Source organism: Pygocentrus nattereri, chromosome 11, assembly GCF_015220715.1.
Source record: "Pygocentrus nattereri isolate fPygNat1 chromosome 11, fPygNat1.pri, whole genome shotgun sequence".
Lineage (NCBI taxonomy): Eukaryota > Metazoa > Chordata > Actinopteri > Characiformes > Serrasalmidae > Pygocentrus > Pygocentrus nattereri.
Window position 1 is genome coordinate 37,970,952 of NC_051221.1, and position 15,985 is coordinate 37,986,936.

At 42.1% G+C, this 15,985-nt stretch overlaps 1 protein-coding gene across 3 annotated transcripts in view; it reads right to left on the reverse strand.

Annotated features, from left to right (window-relative positions):
- Window positions 1–2,512: 2,512 nt before the first annotated feature.
- The window catches only part of uhrf1bp1l (UHRF1 binding protein 1-like), a 53,379-nt gene continuing 39,906 nt past the window's right edge, over window positions 2,513–15,985 (reverse strand). For all 3 annotated transcript variants that reach the window (XM_037542695.1, XM_037542694.1, XM_037542693.1), the window contains 5 exons: window positions 15,811–15,961; window positions 8,460–8,716; window positions 7,230–7,338; window positions 6,528–6,682; window positions 2,513–5,180 (listed from right to left, as the gene is read on the reverse strand). In XM_037542695.1, coding sequence (XP_037398592.1) covers window positions 5,040–5,180; window positions 6,528–6,682; window positions 7,230–7,338; window positions 8,460–8,716; window positions 15,811–15,961 — 813 coding nt within the window. In that variant the 3' untranslated portion in view covers window positions 2,513–5,039. The remainder of the gene's footprint in view (window positions 5,181–6,527; window positions 6,683–7,229; window positions 7,339–8,459; window positions 8,717–15,810; window positions 15,962–15,985) is intronic.

Sequence of the window (15,985 nt, forward strand, 5' to 3'; positions counted from 1 at the left end):
TATCTGCTCTGCTCTGCCCTCACTACTGTAGCCTTCAGCATCACTTCCTATACGGAGCAATATTCCCTCTCCTCCAAGGAGAAAGAGGGGGGAGAGAGAGGGGGGAGAGGGAGAGATAGAGAGAGAGAGAGAGAGAGAGAGGGAGAGATAGAGACAGAGAGAGATATAAAGACACAGAGAGAGAGACAGAGAGAGAGAGAGATAAAGACAGAGAAAGAGATAAAGACAGAGGGAGGGAGAGAGAGAGAGAGAGACAGAGAGAGAGAGAGGCTCAAACATACAGGGATATAGTGACACTCGGAGGCGGAAAGGGAAAAGGGAGAGGGAGACAGCTGCAGGCCCACCGGGTGTTGGACCGAATCACTGAGCTCCAGTTTTGCCAGGAGGGAGTGAGAACCTGATCTTAGGAGCCAAATCTATTCCAGACCCTCTCCCCCTCCCCTCCCCTCCCCCTCTCAGCGCACACACAAGAAACAAGAGCTTGTTTAAGAACTATTTGGTATTTTGTTGTGGGAGTAAACTACACACGAGCCGCACAAAGGGCAGCATTCATTTGCCTTAACCGGCAATAAATAGAGTACAAACGCAGAGTAGGGCTGAAGGGGCTTCTAGAAAACCCAACACTAGGAGTCTGACCCGGTCAGAGGATAGCATTGATGCTGTGTGAGTGTGTGAGAGAGAGAGAGATAATGTGGCCTTTAAAATACCGCATGCAAAGAGAGCGAGAAGAAGAAGATTCGCAGTGGGACACAAGTCCTTTTCTGACAATAAAGCTGGTGAATGTTACGGTTTCTCTGTCAGCCCGTAGGGGGCACTGTTATAAACCACGTGATCTGGACAAGAAGACACCAGATGTACATTAAAGCTAAACAGTGTAGTATTTAAACCAAGAAAAGAAAGATCCAACATCAGTACCTGAGCTCACTACTGCTCTTGTGGCTGAATGCAATCAAATCCTCACAGCAATCTAATGTGAAGCCTCCCCATAGGAGTCATTTTAGAAGGAGTATTCATTTTAGAAGATGCGTTCTACAAACCTTGAACTGTGTGGGGTGGGTTCAAAAAGAAATTCCCAACAGCAGGACAGATGAAGGAGGAGTAATCTACTTTACACTCCAGATCTTCTTTAACAAGGATGTTTAGAAGCTGGTGTATGACTCATCCAGGTGTTCATGAGTTTGTTTAGCAGTGTACTTGTGGCTCTGTTATCTTAGAATGTATGAACCTCAGAGGTCGCATCGAATACACTTTTACGCTTCCACCACCATAGAACATTTTAGAGCTGACCGTTTAACAACTGGTAACCAATAATGGACTTAAGTCATTCTGAAAGATGGCTCATCAGACCGAATTCAGTCTCCCCCATCACCCACTGGCCCACACTTTGTGATCCTTCCTCCAGTTGTGCTTCGGTTTTAGACACAAGTGGTCACCAAATACCATGAATTCTGGTGAAGACCTTTTCGGTACGATGATTTTAACCTGTGGTCATTTAAGGCAGTACTTTAATACAATAGAATTTAGAACAATTTGCCACTGTGTTTGCACACTGTGATATTAGACCCATCCGTGCAGTGAAACACCCACATGACCACACACTAGCCCAGAGCAGTGGGCAGCCCTTTCCACGGCACAATTGAGGGTTAGGTGCCTTGCTCGAGGGCACTTCAGTCATAGACCATCAGCCGAGGGGATTGAACCAGCAACCTTCTGGTCACAGGGCTGGTTCCCTAACCTCCAGCCCACGACTGCCCCATGATGTTAAGCAAGCAACCGGTCAATGTTAACTGGTCATGTATCCTTCTGTGTCGCTCTAGTGCAACATCTCTCATGTGGTTTGCTTCTCAACAAAACAAATGAAACATTTGAGACTTTCCTTTAACACACAAGATCATTTAGCAATTGAGGCAACAACTATTTGGCATCACTGAAAGTGTTCGTTGCCTCGTGTATTGAAAACAGTGTTGATTGTCAAATCTTTTTATAGCTGACACATATTCCAGTTCTAAAACTGGCAATGAACCTACTATGACTCATCAGTATAACTAATTGTGTTTTAGCTGGATCCATCCTCAAGGCACACAATGACCTTACCTGATGAAGTATTGCTAGGCTTCTGCTGTTTTGTGTTAACCCTACACATGTACAGTGGACCATGAGTGTATTCCCAATTTGTTATATACCACACCTCTCCAAGTTAAAGTCCTTCTATAACATATAGTATTTTGTTCCATAACACTAACTACTAGGGACATCTGTTTAACTGCTTTGAGCCCAACTCGGAAGCATCAAACGTCTGGTTTGAGCCTAAAAACCTGTTCTCTGGAATCTGTTCCTACTTGCTGCACTTTGTCCATGTTTAGTGTTGACCCATGAAGGTTTGGTGAAACCACAGGCAGCCCAATGAACTTTACTAGCCTCTGGCCTTGTGGCTGCGAGGAAAGCTATTCTTGGAAGTTCGTAGCTTTAAAAAAAAAAGAAAAAAAAAGAAACCACATTTCTGAAACATATGTAGCCAGATTTTAGAAAGACTTCATTTTATTCTTTTATTTCACTTGTTTCAGCAGCTTTTACATATTCAATTATTTTACAAGTTTGCTTGTTTCATCGTTACATTTTACGTTTGTGCTCGGTGGGTGGAGCTCACGGGATTGTAGGCAGATTTTGTTCGGACTGAGGATGGGCTGTGGTGATGAGGAGGCAGGAGCCACACTACAGGAGGAAGGAAAGGGTCACATATAACCCCTTTAGCTTTTGCACAATCAATGTGTTTGTTAGTCTGGCTCTCTGGGTTGGATGTTGGTGGACACAGTTTTCCCACCGAATGGGAGAAGACGAGCCTGATGAAAGGACTGGAGCACACATTCAGAAGAGGGATGGATAGCCAGGCTCCTGGAGAGGGTGCGCAGTGACAGGCACTTGTACAGGCTGCTGTGAGAAACAAGGGATGGGGAGAGGGATAGAGAAAGAGAGAGAAGGAGGTGGTACAGACTGGGGCTTTGGTCTAAACCAGGCATTTCTAAGTAGACCCACACTACTGTACATAAAAACAGTGGCCTTGTGTCCTCATAAACAAGCGAATGAGCCAATTAAGCAAATTGAATACAGCCTTATTACATTCTCTAATGAAATGAAATCAGGTTTTGGTAAAGTTTTTAACTTTATAATGATGTGGTACTTCTGTCCAATGCGTTAAAGTCTCCACAGGCAAGACGTGGAAAGAAACGCTGGTGGGTTCATTACAAGAACCCAACGGTCTCATTGTTAGAGTCTCCACTGAGAATTACACAGGTACAATGCTCACATAGCATGAGAACTGCAAACACTGTGCAGCACTTCAGCCCATATAAAACTAACTAAACGAAAGTGTGTCGTTCGACACACAGAACATTAGCACACAAGCTCTCTTCTATGACCGCAGAAAAACGCTACCTAAATGTTACTACTCGAGATGGCATTTCAGTATTGATGGAGATCACATCAACCCAATTTCAGCAGAATCGGTTATCGAAGAGGGGGGGGAATGAATCCTATCCGATTCAGTCACAAATCTATCCTGAAATAGCACTCATCTATGTGGCAGGCGTGTCTCAAAGTAAAGGCTGCAGTTGAGGTAGGAGAGACCTTCCAAGCACTGCTAAACAAAGACGGGCAATTTCAAGACAGTCTGAGAAAGCTGTATCAACAGGTCATGCCTTACAAACTGCTGCTGCAAATTTCCATCTGCTTTTCTGTCGTTAGCAAATAGTTTAGCACTGCACGTGAAGGATTGTGGGTGATTAAAGGTCTTGAAGGATGCTCCAGCTGAGTCCTTCACGTACTCTGTAATGAAAACTGCTTTTTTTCTGTCGCATTCAAACACAATCTTACAAAACGAGACGCCTCCAGACATAACAGCTGCCTTCCTCGTCTGCATCCTTGGCTTTGAGACACGGTTAACGTGATCTATGATTTGGTAGGAGTGGTTGAGTATTTGGTCATGATGGCCTACATTTAAATGTTCATCTGAAGTGATGTGCTTCACGTAAAAGAGTTAAAGTTTACTTTTTAAAGAGAAAACAATATCAGCTCGATATCACACAATTCTTGAGGTTTCGGTATATTGGATTTGGGGGGGGGGGGGGGGGGGGGGGCAATCGTGCCATCTCTAATCACTACAGTTAGCAAAGTGCTGCTTTCCTAGCCTTTTCAACACATACTTCTATGTCTATGCAAAGAATCAACAGCTGAGTGCAATATTGCATTATGAAAATTACTGTAGTGTGACCATAAACGTTTAGGAAAACGTTTTGGGTGTAATAAAACAACGTAAAAAAAGTTGCCCACCCTCCGACACTGTCACCCACACACTCACACTTACACAAGAACACCATTCAAAATTCTGTACAAAACATTCCTTTGCGTTGTCCCTACTGTACACACAAACACAATACAGCTCAACAGCTTTGAGTACATGATAGTTAAGTGCTGTGCAAACTGTCTTTTTAAGTTTATTTTAAGACATTCTTTTAAAAGATATGACATTCAGAGTTAACTCAACTTGTAAGACTAAAAGTGTCCACGGGCTGAGCCTATGAATATGGAATGTGCTCCCCAGAGTTTGTCTGTGTCTTTGTCGGTGGGGTCGTGCGGGTGACCCTCAGACGGAGCAACTGAGCTGACATTTTCAAACTGTCAGGGAAAAAAAAAAAAAATGGACAAGCAGTCCATCAGAAAGTGAAAAGATGAAGAGAAAGATGGGGGGATGAGAGCAAAAAAATGACAGCCTTTAAAGCAAGCTGTCTCACTGGGCCGTTTCAGTACAGCTCCGTGCCTGTTTACTGGAGGTTCCTCTCCCTATAGATCACAGAGTCTACTGACTGCAGTGTGTGGACCCCACACACTGGGCCAGCCTTCGGCGCCGGGCTCCTCCAAACTCTCTGCTGTCCCCATGTGGCTGGTGTCAGTCCTACACACACACACACACACACACACAGACACACACACAGACACACACACAGACACACACACAGACACACACACAGACACACACACAACTGCTAGCTGGTGCTGCCCCCACTGTTGAGTTTGAGGCCCTTCATGTGGTGCAGGAGCGAGTCTTTCTCCATCTGGGCCTCGGCGAGTGCCATCTTGGTTCTGGAGAGCTCCTGCTTCAAGCATTCGTTCTCCTCTACCAGCATCTGTGAAGAGGAATATGCAGAGCTGAATTCGATTGTTGTGTTTCAGAAAGACATTATACTTCTTTCTCTAGTATTAATGCAAATATGAACATGCATAAGGATCCTTACCCTTATACCATCAGCGAAAGAAGTTAATAGCAATAGCAGAACTTGCAATACAGATCCAGTAACTATAGCTACGGATTGCCTATAGTTTAAAAAACCTACTTGAATCTCACAAGGCTTTCACTACATTCACCTCCATAAATTCACTGTTTTGTTAAATTATACTTTGCTTTTGGATAATGATGTGTTTCCAAGTGAAACATGGTATCAGGGAGGGTCTCTGAGCTAGCTGAGTGTTTTCCAATGTGGTGATAGTGGTGGTGGTGATTTTATTGGATTATATTCTTCTTCTTCCACTGGTGCATGGTGATGTAATCAACACTCACAAGATGTTTTCGAGGTGAGCCAAAGACAATTAAAGACAACATGCTTACACGAAAACAAGAATCTTGCCTTTTAAATAATTTGATATGAACTGTGTTAGTAGACATGAATCACAGACTTAAAATGCTATTAAAAGAACCTCTTTTAGTTCTCCAAGTTAGAAATTATGAGTGTGAAGAGTTCAAATAAGCTGTGAATGGCTCTTTAGAGAACTATTTTTTGATGATATGTATAGGTCTTGCATCAGTTTAAAGCCAGTTAAGCAAATTAAAAGAGTTTGTCATAAGACCTCTACATTATGTGGAGGTTCGTTAAACTTTGAAAAGGTTCTTCACACTCGGATGTCATTTACACAGTCAAAATTCTCCAAAGATCTATTGAAAGTTTATTTTTGGGAAATAAAAGTGGTTGTTTTATGGAACTGTGCAAAGACCTTTTCGGCACATTACAAGATCTTAATTCTGATTTTATATTGATTTCAGGATTTTTAGACTGGCCAGTTACATAAAGAGAGTCTCACTGATTCTGTGTGACACATAAAGCAGAAAAAAAGACTCCATAACAACTGAAGTTGCTATATTTTAGGGTATAGAAGAACTGGAAGCCACTGCCGAACAAAAAAAGAAGCACTAATTATCTTCTGTGAAGGCATTTCTCAATGGAGAAGCTGTTTCTGCTCTTCTCCAGCAAGAGCTTTATTTATTAACTAGGCTATTTCATTAGTGACACCCATATAGACGAAGGCTTTCAGTTAACACCAGGCTGACTCAGTAGACAAGAACAGAAGAGAAAGCTTGAAAGATTCAAGATGGTTTTTGTCCAAGCTGCAACTTCTGAACTGCTAACTCCAAAAGGATGTACAGTCTTTAGCATGCAGAAATCACATTTGAATCAACAGCTGTGTTTATTCCTCTATACCTTTTCTCTACTGGCGGGAATGGGGCTTGTGGGTGACAGAGGTGCAGTCTGAGTGGCTTTCGGCTCACAGGCCACGCCCACAGGAACTTCAGGGACAGAACTGAGCCTGCTGTCATTCACAGGCCCCGCCTTCTGAGGCTCTGCAGCACGCTCAACTGTCCAATGGGAGAGAAAGGGGCGGGCCAATACAAAACAGGCATCATTCACAGTCAATCAGTTTCAAAATAAAATAGATGCAAACGTGTAAAAAGGTTTCGTTAAGAGCAGTACACTAAATCATCAACATGAGCATGCATGGTATGAAAGGAAAGACAACATTCAGGAAGGGAGAAAACAAGAGAAAGAGAAAGAGAAAGAGAAAGAGAAAGAGAGAGAGAGAGAGAGAGAGAGAGAGAGAGAGAGAGAGAGAGAGAGAGACAGACAGACAGAGAGAAAGAGACAGACAGAGAGACAGACAGACAGAGAGAGAGAGAGAGAGAGAGAGAGAGAGAGAGAGAGAGAGAGAGAGAGAGAGAGAGAGAGAGAGAGAGAGAGAGAGAGAGAGAGAGAGTGAGAGAGAGTGAGAGAGAGAGAGAGAGAGAGAGAGAGAGAGAGAGAGAGAGAGAGAGAGAGAGAGAGAGAGAGAGAGAGAGACAGAGAGACAGAGACACACACAGAGAGAGAAAGAGACAGACAGAGAGAGAGATAAAGATGATGAGTAACCTCCGATGTGGAAAGAGCCATCATCTCTGCGGTGCACAAGGAGATTGTGGATGTGCAGGGAAATGGGGGTGGTCTCTGGCTCTGAGGGGTTGTCCCGAGGGCCATCATCCTACATCACACACACACACACACACACACACACACACACAAAATATGTAATGCAAAAGCTTTAGCAAGAGTATATGACCATAAATGCTGGCAACAATGTAACCCTTAGGAGTGTACAATTATTACTGTTTAGCTCTACATATTATATTCATTACACAATTAGTATTGTTATTAAATAGCTCATATCATACACAATTACTGCACCCTTCACCTTCTACTCCATCTGGTCTATATACAGAAAAGAGTCCATACTGATATTTTGGTGATGTCACCAGTCCATTCACATATTCAGCCTAAAGTATTTCAGTTCTGCCCAAATTGAAATTGAGGAGCACTTCAGCCAAGATTTATCTGTGAATGATGCACAATACAGGCCAGCCAGTCAGAATAGAGGGCATTTACATACATTAGTCTTAAATGTGCAGTAACAAAAACCCTGTTTCACTTAGAGAGATGAAAAAACGTTTAAAAATGATCAGGAATTGAATTATGGCCTTTGTTTTGGTACATAAAACCACACAAAGGTTAATGTACCTTAGGTTAATAAGTACAAGCAAGATGTAAGGACATGGTATTTTTAATATATTGCTGCCGTCAGAACAAAACCTATCCCCAAAATGGTAACTTTACAGGGGATGGAAATAACACATTTTATTTTTAATGTAGGTCAATGGCACCAGACTTTTTACCAAGTCATTTTGGGTCATTTCTTTGGGTCCATTCATCATGAAATTTACACACAATGTAAAGGTCAACAGACATTTTCAAATGATATCAAAAACTGAAAAACTGTACTTCAACAAAAATTGAAGTACAAGGTTTTGTTCCATCTCAGCAATATGTTGCTTATTTAAAGGGGATGTAATCAAATAGTTACACAAATAAATAATTAATTGCATTTGCATTCAATTTTAATTCAGCATTGACAGATCTGAGTCAACATTTCTATTTGTTCTGATGTCAAACTGACATCCTTCCACAAAACAAGACTGTATGTGCAATAAACCATAATAAACCATCAAAACCAACAAACCGCAATAAACCATCGCCTTTGAGGGTTAAGCCAATTTCAAAATCATATTCATCTCAGTGGTAATACAGCTGCATTTGCAATCAGCATACCTTCAAGTTCACATGTGTATCTTTGATGGTGATCTCCATAGGGAGGACTTGGGAGGCGGAGTCATCCTCCAGGAAGATGGCGAGGTTTCGCAGTGATGTCATGAGGAAGTCGGCACTGAAGGACTGTAGGTGGCACTGCAGGAAGCCGTTATGTTCAGCCAGAGGAGAGTGAGCTGCGGCCCCTGGACCACTCTCCAGCCTAATACACACTTCTGGGCTCAGCTGCTGACTGTAGGGGTCCTGGCCTGAGCCAGAGTCTGTCACACACACACACACACTTTCATCAACAAGTCTTCAATTGAAGGTTTGCGTTCTCTTATTTAAGTGTGTTCTGGCTTGGTTGAACAGATGATGGGAGCTGTGCTGCTGTAAGTGAGTAGGAAACAACTGTCATTTACTAACAATCAAATGTCCCCCTTACATAGTGTAAAAATCGCCTCTTGCATTTAGCCTCAGCACACCATTCAACAAAATGAGCATAGAATGCTTCTGTACTGTAAGAATTATGTGAAGCTCATTTGTGCATGCATAAGCAAAACCCACAAACCACAAATAAGTGAATGGCAAGAGACAGCTGTGCACTGGGAAATGTGAAACTAAAGCCAGTGATGCCCTGGCAACTTACTGTAATGTAAAAGAGCACATGTTGCCTACATGGGAGCAGGAAATTGGGCTCAAGTTTAAAGGCTGGCCAATATGAAAATTATATGTCCTAAACAGACACTGATATCGAGTAATTTGGTGTGAAAAACTCCATTCTAGATAAGCTTACCAAGTCAGAATTGTTCACAGTGGTGGTGATCAAGAGATTAAGGCCTGTAAAAGCTCTCTCACAGAAAGCCGTTACATGAGGTGGTGACAAAAACACTTATGCCTGAGACCTTGTATTATGATAGATTTTGTTTTAGTAAGGTTTCGGTCCATTTTCTTTTTTCAGATGTACCCCTATTTTACCATCATCAACATTGCATATGAAAACTCAGAGGACATGTAGGTTCACTCAGTATGCAATAATACTCCTTGGTATTTGGGGGTCCCCATGTTGGGCTAATTACTAATTAGTATTGATGCTAGCTTCAATTCTTCAAAAGTTCTTCTGGAAAAGCTCTTTTCTAGTTTGGTAATGTGTTCTTCCACACATTAAATGAGAATGTGCACATCTCCTTTGTCTTTTGTTTGAAAAACAACTAAGAATTCACTCTTTCCACCCATTTTTGTTGCATGTATTCAGATTTACAAATATGCTACAGCATATTGTAAAGTTTTTCAGAGGACTTCTGAACAGTTACAGTAGCTAGGCTATGAAGGACCAACTGGGTGAACCGATTTGCTACAGCGCCACCCTGAGGCAAGGGCTGCACAGTTAGTTATGACTATTAAAGACAGAAGCTTGTCAATTGTGAAATAGGATAAATAACGACCTTTCCCTGAATTTGTTTTGGAGCATCTATTTTTCTATTTTCCCTAATGGACAGCATAAGCTTATTTTCAGAAACCCCTAGAATTTTGATTTTGAGACCTTAAAAGGGTCCAAGAGATTACTTAGGGGCTCCTGGACCTCCCAGGAACCCTGTACTTCACACCTTGGGTCCACTGGTGGGTTTTGGATAGCAAATAAAATGGCTATATGTGCACTGTACAACCTCTGGTTCCCACCACTGTAAAGAAATAGGCAAGTTTTTCTAGAATTAATTTGATCAAACCAGTCTGAATTACTTTGTTTACATCTTAATGATTTAATTTAACCTCTTAAACTCCAAGCCTATTTTTGCCAATTTTCGCCTGAAATGACATACCCAAATATTAATGCTTTTTACTCAAATATCATATAATCCAGAGGCAATTTTAAGAAGCATTATTACTCAAAAGCCTTTACACAATTAATTGAAAACACTTTTTATTTTAATTATTGAAATTAAACTATAATGGCCAAAATATGGTAAAAATAGGAAAAAAAAAAGGCGCTTTTCAAAATTTCTTTTTTTGTTTTAGATTTTAGGGACCATAAACTGAAGAGGTCATGTCCATGAAATGTTTTTGCAGTTCCATATTTTGCCCCTTGGGGTCAAATTTTTACCATGTAAAATTTTAAACTGATTGCCCTCACTGATCAGAAGTTATTCACTCTAGAGTAGACAGTGTACATACATGTCTGTGTACATTTCTCCAAGTGTCCTTTTGAAGTCTCCAAAGGACCACAACCTCTCCAAATTGAAAAAAACTAATTTTCTAACAATTTTTGCAGGAAAAAAAGTGTTTATGTATTACCTACTCTTGATGGCAGCATCCTATGGTGTATTTCTTTACATTATTTGACAAAATTTTGTTATAACAACAATTTCAACTGTATTATAAAAGCCGAATAATTATGTTCAGCTGTGTTTACCGTGGCATTCTCTATGGCGTTCTCCGTGCCTGCTGCGCTCTTGGCGTGCCATCCCCAGCTAATCTTCCTGTTTATATCCCGCCTCCCCTGTTGCGCATCCACCTAACGTGACACCTGGTTGGTCGACAGGTTTGGTTGACGTGTCGTTGGAAAGGGGAGAATCTCAGCTTTACAAGCACGTGTGTTTGAAAGCGATAGCCCAAGGAGAACATATTTTAATTTGGGTTTAAATTAGACATAAAAGATTTTTGCCTTCTGTTTTTTTCAAGCACTCTTTGCACAAAAAAGAGGATTACTACCGAATGCATTATCGGAAATACACGGGTGTGGTGTGATTTTGAAGCCAACAAGGAGAGGTAAGCGAAGCTGTAAGCGGTTTGCGTGTGACGTGTTCCGCCGACCGCCAGGGGTCATTACGCACGGCTGCTGAGTTTTCGGAAAAAAATTCTCCTGTTTGAAACGCCACACTCTTTTGGCTCTAATTCGGAAACCCTACGTCGTACAGTAAAACGGAGCATCGCATCGTAATCCGGAGAGCCAGATGGTTTGAATGATGTATAACATGCCCACATTGGATCAAATATGGATTTATAAAAACCGCAAATATAAAAAATATTAAGCTTATTTTTTAATAAAACTTTTGCTAAAAAGGTATATTTCGCCCAAAATGGTTATTTTCTGAAAGGAAATACAGCTAAACTGGCCAGATAGCTGGCAAGCAGAGGTTCTAAGCTTTCATATGACATATTGGGTGTCTATATTGACCCTATAATTATTCATAAACACTGGCAAACATTAATTATGACACATTTCTGGCCCGCCGGCAGGCCAAGGCACGTAAAGAGGTTAATAATAATAATAATAAAAAAAAAAATCATCAGTGGAACTCCATGTTAAACAGTGCTTCAACGACTGATATGTCCGAGTATTTACACTTCTTAAATGTAAATTAACAGAAACCCCCAGTCTTAAAAAAAAAAAAAAAAGTACTGTAGCACTGAGGATGGAGCTACTTATAATTCTTTATGGGTTTGGTTTATATTATTTATCTCTCGTTTGTCATTAGCTTCCTCAAAAGATGTGGTCTGTGCTATATTAGTCTCATGTTAAAGGTTAAGTTAACATGCATTTGACATATTTTTGTTATTTTTACGTTTTATATATCACTCTGGCCCTACTAAAATCCATGAGGGCACTACTGTAAATAGGAAACAGAGCACTGCCGGTCTGTCATCATCCAAATTAGAGAATGAAGACGCTCTTGAACTTTAGCACACATGCTCACCCTATGGTACCGACTAAAGAGGAGTCAGCCTGTGCTCTTAGAAAATGAGTAAGGAAAAATATTCAGAGAGAGAAGCATTCATTCTACAAACTCTTCATTCCAAGACACTGAATCACAAAGTAGGTATTCAATGCAATATTCACTCACACCCTCAATACACTACACTGGACAAAAGCATGGAATATACAGTCTAAACTCAACTCGACGTTTAAGAGTGCTTCCAGCAGAGCGTGGCAGATTGAACGTAAGTGTGGGTGTGAGTAAGAGAGAGTGAGAGCGAGAGAGATCGAGAAAGGGAAAGAGAATAAGACACAGAGGAATCTTTGATCTCATTCTATCTTTTTGATCGTGCGGATTAGCAGCAAGTATGGCCTGCAGCAGTGTGTTTCAGCTCTAAATGTGATCACCAGGCTGCTTTATCTAAAGCTCATCTTCACTTGGACAGAGAAACAGCCTGAAGCTCATTCGTGCACTGGGGATCAGTCAGGCCTTTCAGTTTCTAAATCAACAGCCAAGCGGCCCCCATCTGCCCCGAGTGACTGCACTGAAATTAGCTCTGCAAAGTTTACAGATGCAGAGATTACAGCTATTCTCTCCAAACCTGAACTCATATTACATACATACAGCTGAAAACAAACAACCAGAGAGAGAGAGAGAGCGCGAGAGAGAGACCGAGAGAGTGAGAGACAGAGAGAGGGAGCAGGCGAGCGAGTGAGCGAGAGACCGAGAGCAAGAGACCGAGAGCAAGAGACCGAGAGAGCGAGAGACCGAGAGAGCGAGAGACCGAGAGAGCGAGAGACAGAGAGAGGGAGAGACAGAGAGAGGGAGAGACAGAGAGAGGGAGCAGGTGAGCGAGTGAGCGAGAGACCGAGAGCAAGAGACCGAGAGCAAGAGACCGAGAGAGCGAGAGACCGAGAGAGCGAGAGACCGAGAGAGCGAGAGACCGAGAGAGCGAGAGACCGAGAGAGCGAGAGACAGAGAGAGGGAGAGACAGAGAGAGGGAGAGACAGAGAGAGGGAGCAGGTGAGCGAGAGACCGAGAGCAAGAGACCGAGACCGAGAGCAAGAGACCGAGAGCAAGAGACCGAGAGCAAGAGACCGAGAGCAAGAGACCGAGACAGAGAGAGCGAGAGACAGAGAGAGACAGAGAGAGCGAGAGACAGAGAGAGGGAGCAGGCGAGCGAGTGAGCGAGAGGCAGAGAGCAAGAGACAGAGAGCGAGAGACAGAGAGCAAGAGACAGAGAGCGAGAGACAGAGAGCGAGAGACAGGGAGACACAGACAAATGAAGAAAAAAGTAAAGACAGAAAGATAGAAAAAAACAAGATAAAAAAATACAAAGAAAAAGACGGATGCAGAGACAAAGACATGTAGAGAAAGAAAGAAAGGAAGAAAGAAAGAAAGAAAGAAAGAAAGAAAGAAAGAAAGAAAGAAAGAAAAAGACAGGAGAGCAGAAGAGAAAAACAAAAAAGTGAGAAATAAAGTAAAAGAAAGAAAGAAAGAAAGAAAGGGAGAGAGAGAGAGAAAGGGGGAGAGAGAGAGAGAGAGAGAGAGAGAGAGAGAGAGAGAGAGAGAGAGAGAGAGAGAGAGAGAGAGAGAGAGAGAGAGAGAGAAGAAAGATTGTAAAGAGAAAAAATAAGGGAAGATGAGAGGTTAAAAAAAAAAAAAAAAAAAAAAAAAAAGAGTAAGATGAGAGACAGAAGGGGAGAAGGAGTGAAAGAAAGAAAATACAGTAAAAAGATAAAATAACCAAGTGAAGGAAAGAAAGAAAAAAGACAGAGAAAAAGGGAAACAGGAAGAGGGACAGAGATGGAACAGAGATGAAGGCAGAGAGGAAGAGAGAAAGAGAAAGGAAAATGAAAAAGAAATAAAGAAATGAAGACAGAGATGGGGGGGCGGAGACAAAGAGACCTAGAGAAAAAGAGTGGGGAGGGAGAGAAGGAGAGAAAAAGAGGAGAAAGAGAGCAAGCCTGCAAGCAAGTGCAGGACGGAGATAGAGGGGAAATGACTAAAAAACAGCAGCTGAAGAGTCAGTGAAGAGAAACCAGAGCAGCAAGAGCTAAGGGATTAAATTAGTGAGGGGGGCAGCATTTCACTGTAGAGCTGAGTTACTGTGTGTGTGTGTGTGTGTGTGTGTGTGTGTGTGTGTGTGTGTGTGTGTGTGTGTGGAGTTTAAATTCTCCTGAAGCAGCAGTTCTGCTTCTGCAGCACTCAGTAGGCTGTGACAGTTGAGTCCCCTCAGCAGAACCACAAAACTGGCGAGCATGTGAGTATTGAGGTGTGTGTGTGTGTGTGTGTGTGTGTGTGTGTGTGTGTGTGTGTGTGTGTGTGTGTAGAGCACGGATCCTTATTTTCAGGGCACCTCAAACAGTGACTGCATATCTGAAATGTGGATTATAGGTGAATGTTCATGACATAACATTTTGATTATAAATGCACACATTTACAAGCACATGCGCACACCCACCCACCCATCTCATCACAACCCTTTCCCACCCCTCAAAACACACACACACACACACACACACACACACACACACACACACACACACACACACACACACACACACACACACACACTACCTTCATTGCTCTGAGCAGTCATTAGTGGTAGGGAACAGATTAAACCTACAGAAATGCAAGATGAAAACCAAGACATTTTCAATGAGGTGAACTATATTTTCACACAAACACTCAGAAGTAGGCCTGTGCCTAGTATCATCTAACAGAGTTACCACGGTAACAGCCTCCAGTGACAACAAAAACTTATTTACTGCCAATTTAAAACCCGTCATTCATTTATTGTTTTACTTTATGGCAACCATAGTCAAGACACTAGTAGCCGCACACAGGGACATAACTGATCTTTCAAATATATTAGGGCAATGGATATCCCATATTAATATCACATTTACTGTATCTAAAAGAGATGCAAGTGTTCTATAAATGTGGCTGTTGAGCTGCGCTGGATGAATGCTTTTAGGACATTAGACATAGCTGCAAGTTTCAGACATCAGACAAAACAAAACTGTGTCTCTGCTCTCGTTCATCAGGCAAAATGGGCTGTTTCAAATAGCCACAGGTGAAACAGCCTTAGAGAAGAAGGAATCAGGCTAAGCCAAGCGGCCTCAGACTGCAAAGTTCATGCGACATTCGCAATTTTTTACAATGTTTGCAATTCTTTATTACTAGTATGATTAAAGTTTTACGGCCAAAATAAAGATAATCATGTTCTACAATCGCAACTGTGGCTTATGATGTTCTTTTATATCACAAAGATTAAGCCTTACATGCCATCTCTCTGTTTGCAAAAAGCACCAAAAAAAATATAAATTTTTATTCATTTATTTATTAAATATATAAACATCTGGCACTGCCCACACTGTTATGGTCTCACCAGTTATTACAGTCATTTTCTATTCGGTTATCCAATTAAGACACCTCTCAGAGTTTCCAGCACAGACCTACTCAGAAAATCTCAGAATACAAACCCACAACATGCACACACACACACACACACACACACACACACACACACAATACCTTCACTGCCCTCAGCAGTAGTTAGTGGTGTGGAACAGACTAAACCTAGGGGGGACGCAGAGAATTAACAAACACATTTACAGACAGGTGAGCTATCAGGATTCTCACACACACACAGACTATTGAGGTGGTGGTCTTACTGAGGCTGCGGTTGCTAAGATACTGGCGTAGACTGACATTGCCCAGCTGATTGGGCCGGACCTGCCCCACCTCCAGAGCCACTGCAGTGTTATCACCTCTCAGGTCCAGAGAGCCACACACAGAATGCACCTTCAGCACTAGCACCGAGACCTGCAGGGGCGGACGGACGGACAC